The sequence below is a fragment of the Camarhynchus parvulus genome, chromosome 4, assembly GCF_901933205.1.
Source record: "Camarhynchus parvulus chromosome 4, STF_HiC, whole genome shotgun sequence".
NCBI lineage: Eukaryota > Metazoa > Chordata > Aves > Passeriformes > Thraupidae > Camarhynchus > Camarhynchus parvulus.
The window spans coordinates 17,661,894-17,673,696 of record NC_044574.1 but is presented as its reverse complement, the minus strand read 5'-3'; the positions used below and the strand labels follow the sequence as shown (position 1 = coordinate 17,673,696).

Below are 11,803 nucleotides of genomic sequence, written 5' to 3'. Positions count from 1 at the left end.
GTCAGTACCATGGGAGGAGGAAAGCTCAATGAATCCTGGCAGGTGGAGAGCCTAATAGCTGGTTTACCACCAGCTTGCCAGATTTTCAAGCCCAATACACAGGTTGCCATTGTTTATAAGACTTGTCTACTAGCTGAATTTATGTCTTGAACAATCCTGTTGCCTGGTGCTTGTCCTGATCTCCCCATCTAATCTTTGCTTTTCTAGAATTTGGCACAGAGCCTGGCAGCATTTGCTGCATAGACCTTTGACTCTGTGGAATCAATTTGTTCCCCCTTTTCTGACCTTACTTGCCATGACCACGGTAGCAGCTTCTCATCTCCATTTCTGATTCCTTCTTTTTTTGTTTGTCAGTTTGTGCCCTAACAGTATTAAATTTATGCATATGCCATTTTAAAAGTTATTTATTCTGTAATCTGTCCTTCTGTTTCTCCTGCTAAAATAGGATTGAGGAGACGAAATGTTCTAACAAATTTTAAAGAACACAAACCAGTAATTTAATTTATGATTCAACAATTCAGTCATAACCTTTCTCCATTTAAAGAAAAAAAGTCATATACAGTAGGTAGTTTAGATCAGGTCATCCCTAACAAGTGAGTGGCAGTATTTTCTTTATATCACTACCATTCCTGAAACAGGCTTTGTTGGGTGGTATTCAGAAGTCCCAAAATCTGTTTTATGGAAAATATACTTGCTTTTTCTAGAGACTGGCTGTTACTTCTGTGACAGAACTGAGGTACTTTATGTGACAAGAAGATGTGGTGACTAATCATGTGCCTTCAGGCTCAAATAAGAAAAGAATACTATGAAGTTAACAAGCATTAACTTTCATGCTAATGAACCAGGTAATATTTCCACTATATAACCTAAGATAGCTCTAGGTGCATGGATCAAGTCCTACTAAAGAACCACTTGGTATATATATCTGGTCATCCATACTCCCTCTTGACCCTGAATGTATGAGTTTTCTTGCTGGTTCCTCTGAAAATAAAGCCTGACATGATTTCCAGAGTGTTTTAACCTTAGTGGGAGGGAAGTGAATCAGAAGTGGACTGTCTTTGTGGTCTGCCCCTTGCTGACATCACTCAAAGCCAGACTGAAGCTGAAAGTAGGGATTCTCTTTCTGTGGTAGCTTCCCTTTTAAAGCTGGGAGTAATAGAGCATAGAAATTTTGGGAAGTTGTCAGTAGCTGAGGCTGTCTGCTTTTGTACTACTGGTTGAAAGGGCAAAGAATGAGTTCTTCTCTAATAATTCTGATTAGGTAATTGGATTGTTCCCATAACATTTACACATGATTTCAGGAATTGGAAAATTGCTGTGGTCCTTTTCTAGCTTTGGTTTCCTGAGTTTTCCTATGGTCCCCTGGTTTTCCATCCCTTGCTCCTACCAGGGTCTCTGTCACCTCTAGGAATTATTGTATAGATCCTTTGCATTTCTTCAGTCAACATATGGCCTTATCTTTCTGAAACTAGCCTGGGTTGAAAGTAGTTAGTCACTCAACTGATGCAAGGAATCATTTACTGTACAAATCTGCCTCTTTAATAATTAAATGGGAATTGTGTCGCAGAAAAACAATCACACTGCTGTATAATCTGCTCCCCAACCCAAATTTTCTCATGTAGGAAAATGAAGATGTGTAGGAAAGTTATTCTGTGTGACCATTAAAAAGAAAGACCTCATATGGAGTGGTGTAAATCCCAGATCATCAAGCCCTGGTATTTCCAGGAGAAAAGGATGCCTAAGTGTTGAAGCTGGCAATTTAGGATGAAATGTGATTCTTACATCAAAAGAGTGTGAATCTGGAGTTGGGGGAGCTGATCCAAGCTGAGTAACTGATAGAGAATAGGACCTATGAACCTTCTTTGTAGAGACCTCCCAAAACAAGAAGCAGTGAGGAAAGTGTACATTTACTAGATTTTCCAAGCTAACTCTTGGATAAATTGATTTTCTTCAGCACCACCTATAACTGTACCTTGTTCATGCAATTCATTCAGCTCAACATTGTAGGAAGAATAACTAGGATTCACATGCATAACAATCTAATTGCTTCTCTTCTTTTACATCTTGTGGAAATATAAAGATTCATGGATGCTAATGAACTGCATCTCTCAAATCTCAGAAAGCAGTGCCACAGTTAGTATTCTCATAAACATGTCACAGAGGTCATGATACTCTTTCTTCCAGCAACATCTTTATATTGAGATCAGTTTTGTCTTTTACTTATTCAAAATGAAGGTTACTATCTGTTACAGTTGTTGAGAAGAGCATGAAAATATGAAAACATTATTTCTTTGTGCAATAAGGATGTCCAAGTGGAAACAAAATGAGTTTCAGGCTTACAGTGTTTCAGACATTGTCACACATTGTTGACAGAAAGGAGGTAATCTCATGTTTTTGGATGTTTGGAATGATAATACTTATCACTAAATTCGTAATGTTTATATTAGTTATTTGACATTGAGCATTCATTTGTAGATTAACACATTGGGGCAGGAATAGCATATTTGAGAATTTAACTTAGTCTGAAGATCCAAACTAAGGAAAAATACGATGTATATATAATTACTGAAAGCAAGAAAGGGTAATTTGAGAAAGAACTTGATGCTATAGGGTAAGCAAACTGATGGTAGTCTATAAAATACATGTAATGGAGGATTAAGTGTTTAAAATGGGAAGTCTAAGAAGTACAACTTCATAAGTACAACAATTTAAACTGACTTACTAGTGTGCTGCATGATAATGACTCCAATTCAGAACATAGACTCACAATCTCTAGTCAAATTTGAATTTTTTTAAATTATGAAAATGAAATTAAGTATCTATTACCAATGCACTGACCTATCTGCAGCAATTAGAATTCTACAGAAAAGGAACAAAGTAATTAAGAGAGGGAATTCCAGCTTTTAGCCTAGTCTGGTGGATCAAATCAGGTGGTTGGGAAAGCTTGTAACAGAAGTTAAGAGACCAAAGCCTGCCCTATAGATTTAATAATAAATACAAATATGACCAGTGACATTACTTTATACTCTACTTCAGTCATTAATTCATCAAGCACATATGGGAGGCTGTAGAAATAAAAAAAGCAAACAGGTTCTGCTTCAGCATGAAGAAAACAGACAGCTTTATATCTGCATCTCCAAATCCAGATGAAAGAAGATTACATTGTTCTCTTTTGGCAGGAGCTGTGACACAAATAAATGCAATTTGGCTGAAAATCAAGATGACATTGTGTGAGCTAACTGCTGAAACAAGTGGACAGTAAGGTAGATATATTTCTGCATCTTTCATCCAGGATGTATATCTGCCCTTATCTGACTTAGGTCATTGGCTGTAAGGCTGACTGTAGCAGCTTCTTGAACATTAACCTGCAAAATCACCTTTCTCTGGTGCTCAGAGACTATTTCTTTTTGATGTAAAATTTCCATTGATTATGTGATGATCTTGGCATGAATTATCTTCTAAAATCCCTCCAGAAACTAAAGCTTGTTAGTTTGGTGGCCAGATTCTTCATTCAGCTGCCTATTTCCTATAGGCATATGAAGTATTGTTTATTTGAATGACTCTATTCTCAAGTTTTCCAAAATATTCATTGGAATGAAGTCATCATTAACCATGAATGTCCTAAACTGACCTTCATGAATCTCTTCAGTATTTTTAACTGTGATCAGTGAAGGCATGTGAATATATTTTGGCTGATGGAAAATAAGAGACTGGTAGGCCAGTTTTTACTTGGAAGGAAAACTGATGTGATTAATCTTTGTGATTAATCAAGCATTTCATCTTTCAGGACAGATTGTAGGACTCCCTCCATCAATGTAAGAGGACAGGTGTGGGCAAAAAAAATTTATACTGTCACTATTCAAACAATTCTACTTGAATTTCATTACAGCTATATCCTTTTTTAATAATTTCTTTCCTGGTTATTGAGCTGATAAACATCTATTAATGCGGATGATCCTTCAGTGAAAGAATTAAAAATAGCCAACAAATAAAATGAGTCAAAAAATGCCTTTGTACTAGACCTAGTACACTTGTTTGAAGTGAACCTTGCATTCTTATGGATAAGGTTTGGAGCCAAGGAGCTGTAGTACTGTGTCATTTAGATGTGACAACAATATGTGGAAAACTTGAAGTAAGAATTAAGATTAGTTGATGCAGAAAATTTGAAACAGAATTGAAGCAAGAGAGCTGGTCTTCAAGGGCTTCAGAGGCGAGATTTCCATGACAACAGAATACTCAGGTATGCAAATTAAGAAACAAAGCATCTTAGAAAATAATCAGGAAATACATCTCTGTTTCATAGAATAAAACCTGCACAATTAAGAAGCACAAGTTCTGTAGGAGAAATGGGGATAGAGAGCTGAGAAAGTAGGGCCATTTCTGGCCAAATTCCCCTCTCAATTAAATCAATACTATTCTTTTAATCATGCAGCCATAAGGATATATATGGAGAGAATATACCTCAAGATTTATAGTAATGTTGTGCTGTGACAAAAACTTTAGACTGTCTTCTGCAGTTATCTATGAAGCAGCTAAAACAAACACTTTAATGATGAATATTCCACTGACCACTTCATAAAACTGTTCTATTTGCCTACCTTAGAGGTCAGAAAATTTTCCCTAAATTTTGACTAATTCTTTGCTCCCACCTAAGTGACTTTCTTTAGCAGCACTGCCATTAGCCATGGACTTCTATCATGTCCTGCAAGTTTTCATGATGTTATATACAGGGATAAATGTAGACTGTAGAGGCTCTTATTATTATATATATTGTGTTATGTAATCTCTGCATAAGCATGGTAGCTCTTTTCCTGTGACTCATGCTGTATTATGAATTTGGTCTTCTATTCACGAGCTTTACTTGTTAACAAAATGAAATCATATATATATATATATATATATATATATGATTTATATTCATAGAGCTCTGTTATTACAGGCATCCCATCAGAGTTATCAAGCTCTGCCTCAAAACATTTATTTTGCCTTTCCTCCCATCCATTTTGGAAGGGCATCCCAGTACTTTAATTCTTTAATGCTTAGCAACTTTTGTTAAATATACAACCTAAATTTATAGATTATACAATTTGCTCTGCCTCCCGCGCTGACATTTAGCTGAAAGAGCTTTTTTATTCTTTCACTTTTTTTTACCTGTCTGATGTATTTATATAGCAACCATATCCCTCTTGGACCTTTTTATATGAGGATGAATGATCTCTTTTGCTCTCCCCATATAGACTGGGCTCTTTCAAAAAATAATATCGTTGCCATTAAAGAGAGAATTTGGCCTTTATCTCTTTATTTAGATGCACTAACAATAGATGAGATTACTGTCTTTCCATATATCCATCAACGAATCACTAGTGCCATAAATCTAGGGAAATATCATAGGAACAAAATGCTTTAAAACATTCTGATTTTTTAAAATTTTGAATTAGTAATTATTGTTTGATATTCTATGGACTGGCTGTTGAGTTAGCTAAGATTCCCTGCACTTTTGTTCTTAAAGCCTTGTCATCTGGAAACTTGGTGGATATGGATTTAAAAATGGAAAATATGAAGAACTGTATTCAGTTAGATCCTGTCGTTGGCTGTACTGAGCACTACAGCTCTGTGATCTCACAAGCTGAACATAAAAGCCATTATCCGTTCTGCTGTTACTCAGTTTTTCATGAGAAACGATGTGTGAGGTAAATAGGAAAGGGAAAAAGAAATGGAGGGAAGACAGAGAAGTGGAGGGGGATAAGGATTTACTGGAGCAGAGTGCAGAATTACCTGATGAGAATGGAGGACGAAAAGCCATAGGAAGCCAATGTACAGCTGAATGTAAAACTTCCAGAAAAAGTGTTGAGAAATCATTCAACCATAAACTGGCTGTCTGGGCATTCTCCTACACCAGGGTTAGCTCAGGGGGTTTTATTGCTATTTTTCGTTTAGGTTTTTCTTTTGTCTGTCTCTTTGGAGCCTAGGACAGATCACTAAGCAGGTATTTCACATTAGATTGGAAAGCCAGTCTATGATCTATATTATATAAAACACTATAGATTTCCCCCACAAGAACATAGATTAGATGCAGTGTAATTACCCAATATTTTTCTTCAACCTACACTTGTCTAATGCATTGTTTTTCAGCTGTGTCTTCTGAAGTTGGCTACATTTCAGCAGCAGGTGAATTTGCTCCCAATACTCTTCTATTCTTAAAAACTACAAAGATATTTTTCAATGTAAAGTTGATGGAAATATAAAACCTTATATTGACTCAGGTTTACTAGTGAGATAAAGTTAATGATAGTCTAATAATGACAACAAACAATTAGACAACAATTTAGATTAAATGATACAGATTATGTCTAGGAAGTCTTCAAGCAGCACATTAAAGTTGTGTTGAATATTATGTGTGGTTTTTTTCAATATAACCTTGCCTTAGTTTGTAATGACTTTTTTCTAAAATATCTGCAATGTGGCTATTATAAACTATGAATCACAGTTGAAATGAGGTATAAAACCACAACAGTCTCACAAATCAAATCTCAAATATCTAAATACTGGCATTTAGCAGTGAAGCCACTCCAATCATCTGCATCACACTGAAGTGAAGCCAGCAAAGAAAGAATCAACAGTAGAAAAACAGAGGCAAAGAAAAACAAAAAAAAAAAGGTTGATCTTAGTTCTGAAGGAATAAAAGGTACTTATTTCCCACCAATACTAAATGAAGGATGAGCCCCTACTTACTCCCCTGAGGATTTTTTACATGCCCCAACAAAGAAATCAGTCCATATCTTGACTGTTTGAGATATGGAGATAGCATTAAAATTGGAATAAATAATGTTTTTATCCTCTTTTATAATGTTGCTTAATAATGTAATCTTTTTTTTTTGCTGCCACATATGGACTCCGATGTGTTACTCATTTACAGTAAATCAAATTGCTTCTAATCCTTGAAGAACTTACTACAAAATGTTATTATAAAAAACAAATTAAATTTCAAAGAAAAGAGGCTCTCACCTTTTCTTCTTACTTATTTAGTAACAAATTCTAGCAATACTAAGAGCCAGTTCTTGACAAGTTCAAGGGCTGACCTTCATTGTTGCCTGATATTTATTTCTGTATAAGGATGAGGATACATGGTGCACACTGTTCCTTTGAAGAATTGTCCTTGTTAAGGTTTAATAGGCAGAAAAATCAGAATATTCAAGATTACTCTTTCTGAAAGCTCTCTAAAACTAGACCGTGCTAGTAGGAAATCTTGACTATCGAAGCTCCAGGGTTTTAGGGAAGAGCAGTTTGTTAGTACTCTGTGCCACCTTTCCTACACCAACAATTTCATTTTGTATTTTTAATTCTCTGATATATACCCTGTGCTGGATCAACCCATGCTGGAGCCAAGTATCTGCAGACCTGCTTGCTTACCCCCACACCTAGTGGGACAGGGGAGAAAATCACAAGAACTTGTGGGTCAAAAGAAATAGAGAAAAAACATTCAGCCTTGGCCAAAACAGACTTGGAGAGTTTAGCTTAATTTATTTAAAACTTTAATTACTGACTAGGGCATAGCGAAGTAAAAAGGAAAAACATCTAATAAGGAAAGCACTTTGTCCCCCTTTCCAGGCTCAAGTTTACTCCAGTCACTTCTTTCCCTTCTTTGTTCATACTGCAGGTAGTGAACACTCCTTGCAAGAGCTGCTCCTTCATACTTACTTGTTTCCTCTGCTCTGGCCTGGGCATACTACGGGCAGCAGTATGATGGTGTGTCATGGTGTATGTCCTCCAGTGTGGATCCTCCATGGGCCTCAGTTCCTTTGGGGGGGCTTCACCATGGAGTATCTCCCCTTTCCTCTGACCTTGGCACTGCTGCTCGCACTCCCCCTTCCTCAGCATTTTGTGCCCTTCCTTAAATATATTTCCCTTGAGGTGCCAGTGAGTTGGCTGCTGGGCTCAGCTGGGCCATGGGGTGGATCTGCTGGGACATTGTCTGGAGCCAGCTGCCTGGCACAGAGGCCAGCCTGCAGCCCCACCACAGCAGCTGGGCTCTGACACCAATGCACACCCCACAACAGGGGAACAGAGCACTCAGAGCTTCAGACACTTCTCATTTTTCCCAAGTACTTTATGACAGACACGAAATATTTGAGTACGGCCAAATTACTGTTCATTTTTATGGTATAGAATACACACAAAATTATTTTTAAGGATACATTATTCCACTGAATGACTCAAATGAAATGAAATACACTTCTGAGAACAAAAATGCTCTTAAAATGTATCATACTGTGAAGAACAGTTTCTTTCTCATTTCTGAATAAAAAATAGCAAAATTAACTTTTATTACTTTTTGGAGAAAAAATAATATTTTTCCTAGAAGTAAGTGACAGACTGATTTAGCTGTTGGGTTTCCTTTTTCCTTTTGAAAAACATTGTGTGTGACATGCAGTCGCAAAGTATAACCTAATAATGAATTCTTCTGGACATCAAGAAATCTCCCACCTGGAGAGCCATTCTCTGGCAGAGGAAGCACTGCCAAAATAAATGGCTTCTCTGGAGGCCTAGAAAGTAACATGGACGTGTTGGATATTTTGTGGCTTATATTTGTTCCATTCAAATTTTTAATTATATATTATTCAGTTTCTTAGTGCTGATACAATTTGAGTAGCTGAACTGCTGTGTTAACCTTTGCAGATGTCCCAAGACCAGTGGGGGAGCAGAACAGACTAAAAGGACTGAATATTTGGGTATTGCTGTACATTTTATGGGTCTGAGTCTTTTCTCATATGCACCAAGAGGCAGAAAAAAACCCCAAGTCCTCCCTCTTAGGAACATGCTACCACTAGAAATCCTGCTGGTTATTTTTTATTCACCAATGATTTGATTTTCTCTTTTGGAAGAAAATGCCTCCTTTATAATTATTTTAGTATCATGATTTAACACTTCATTTGACATATTACATCTTTTAAACAGATGTGGAAATCTGAACTTAATTTGGACACACTAAATCACAATTATGTTAAGTCTTTCCAGTTAGTTTACATTTGAGGCAAACAGGAATATGCTTACCCAGATTCTAATTTAAAAATTAGATAGAAACTACATCAACTACTTCAAGAAGAAATTAAAATTTTATCACAAGGCACTGGAAAAAATCTTCAGATATACATGTAGCACTAAATACATGCTCAAGGTATTATTAGTATTTAGCTCCAAAAGATATATTTGAAACAAATGAGGAAGAAAGGAAGTCGTTATATATTTTGAAAAGTAGAAACTAGAATGAAACTCTATATTTGTAGAAATACAATTATGTGTTGAAATGTAATTATATAGAAGGGATGAAATCACAGCTGATGTCAATTTTTACTGGATATTATATAGAGCAGATACTTGGGCTTGACATGCTAATTGGAGGAAACTTAATCAGGTTTGGTAAGCAATAAAGAATTTGCCCTTTAAAGCAAATTTGGAAAAATCCCCATTGTGACATGAACATTTTTTTTACATAGAATATCGAAATGACACAAGTTTTTGTAAGAGAAATATTTAAAACTCAAGAGAACAAAAAGAAAGGAGTATGCAGAGGAAATTACTTGGAACCAGGCCCATCAAGAAGAACAGGAGACAAAGAGCAAATGGATGGAAACAAGAAGAGCAAGCACAAAAATAAAGCAGATGAGATTGAGAGAAACATGCAGATTTATGGAGACAGTTCCGTTTATTTGGGTCTCTTTCTTTTTCCTTTGCCTCAGACACAATTCATCTTTGAATTGACACATACCACCTTATCTGTAAAAACCTGGTAGGCACTTCTGTTTCATGTTGTGCTGTATACCTGGAATTCATTCTAAGACACAAGATGAATGTATGGGTATTCTTGATGTATTTCTACCATTCCTGCCTTAGTTCAATCTGTTATGGCCAGCTGCTCCCGTATATTTAGAGGTTTTTCGTAACTCAGCGTTCTGATACAATGTTGGTGTTGAGCAAAGGGAAGTGATTATTGTAAATATGAATTGCTTCACTCTGAAAACTGTGTATATGTAATGAGAAGGGTTTGCTCTGAATTGCGATAAATTAGAGTTTTCTCTAAGGTTAGCTTCAAAGTAAGCTCAAATCCTGATAATGAGATAAAATCCTGATCTCTGTTCTTACTACTTTGAATTCCTTTGATGAGAAGAGCCATATCCTGACTACTTGACGATTCACCTTACAGAAGGGAAATATTTTGAGGGCATATGACAAATACAGTGCTCTGAATCCTGTCTCTCCACAACCTTACCTCAACCTCCATCAGTGAATGTATTTTTTGTCAAAAAATAACACTTGGCAAAAGCTCCCCGACATTGTGTTGTTCTTGGCAAGCGTTACACAACACTGTGGCTTCCCTGTCTGTTCAAGTCTTCAGTCATTCTATCATTTTGGGGTTGAATCAGATATAAGTTCATCCCATTGAATAAAAGGAGATATAAATCCTTTCCTAAAGCATTGGTTGGCAATACGGCATAGGAATTACTCCTTTATCTTTCAGCTTATATGAATCTTAATAATACAAGGTTCAAGGAACAATATGAAATAGGATGTCAAAACTAAGGTATTGGGTAGCTAAGCCTATAACCCTTAAGTGCCTTGAAAAGAATTACTGTAATTTTTTGGGGCTGAACACAATGAGGAGAACTGGGATTTCTGAAACACATCATTATTCATGCAGGGATAGATGGAATCGTAAAGACTGAAAAATTAACTGTGTAAAATTGAACTGGGAGAACTATCATTATTGAAGCATTTTCTAGTGGTGTGTCATAGTAGACTTTGATAAATTAGAGGTGTTGAGAAGGTGTCTTAAAATGCCCTTTCCAAAATATACGCTGGGGCTTATGGAGCGCTCCCCGCCTGTGCTAGCCTGACGGAGGTGTCCGAGGGGCGCAGCTGCGACGGGAGCTCCGCGGCGCTCGGTGGGCCCGTGTCCGGGGCAGCCTGCGGCTAACAGGTGATGCGGGCACCGCCTGCGCGCGGCCCGGCCCTGCCGGACCCCGGCCCGGGGCAGTCCCCACAGCCGCCCCGCTCCGGGGGCAGGTGCCGGCTCAGCCCCGCGGCGGCAGCGGCCCCGGGGCAGCTCGGAGGGGGAGGTAAGCGAGCCCAATCCCCCCGTGTCCCGGCAGGGAAGGGGTCGCGGCCGCGGCCCCGCCGGAGCCCCCGCGCCGAGCCCGCCCCGCGCCGCGCGGGTGGCGGGGGAGGCGCCGCCGCCGAGGCGGGGCCGCGCTCCCGTTCCCGCTCCTTCTCCGTTCCGCCGCTCCCAGCCCCGCTCCCGCTCCCATCCCGCTCCGCTGTGCCCAGCCCCGCTCCCGCTGCGCTCCGGCGCGGCCCCGCTGCGGCGGTGCTGCCGCGCTTTCCCGCCGCGGCTCCGGGCGCCTCCCGGCATGGACGTGAGGCGAGTGGAGAGCATCTCGGCGCAGCTGGAGGAGGCCAGCTCCACAGGCGGTAGGACCCGGGCAGCGCGGGGACGCGAGGCTGCTCCTCTGAGTTAATCTGGGCTCTCGTCCCCTCTCCTCTGGGCAGCAAGTCTGGCAACTCGGCGTGGGGCGGGGAGGGGGAGCTGCCTGCCCGCTGGCGAGGGGCGAGCGCACCCGCGGGCAAACGTGTGCGTGTCTATGGGGACGGAAAGCAAACGCTTCGTGCCTGGGATCTCGGGCTGAGAAGCGTTTAGGGGCTTCGCGAATCCCGCCCTAAGCTGCCTGCTCTGACCTAACTGGTACTTTTGCCTTTGCTGAAACGACTTGGGGCTGGGAATGATTCTCCAGGGCACATCCTCTCTAGT

General features: G+C 39.3%; 1 protein-coding gene across 2 annotated transcripts in view; it reads left to right on the top strand.

Moving 5' to 3' along the window:
* The first annotated feature begins 11,279 nt into the window (after positions 1-11,279).
* Positions 11,280-11,803, top strand: part of KCNIP4 (potassium voltage-gated channel interacting protein 4) — a 384,901-nt gene continuing 384,377 nt past the window's right edge. For both annotated transcript variants that reach the window (XM_030947767.1, XM_030947763.1), the window contains exon 1: positions 11,280-11,466. In XM_030947767.1, the coding sequence (XP_030803627.1) occupies positions 11,406-11,466 (61 nt within the window). In that variant the 5' untranslated portion in view covers positions 11,280-11,405. The remainder of the gene's footprint in view (positions 11,467-11,803) is intronic.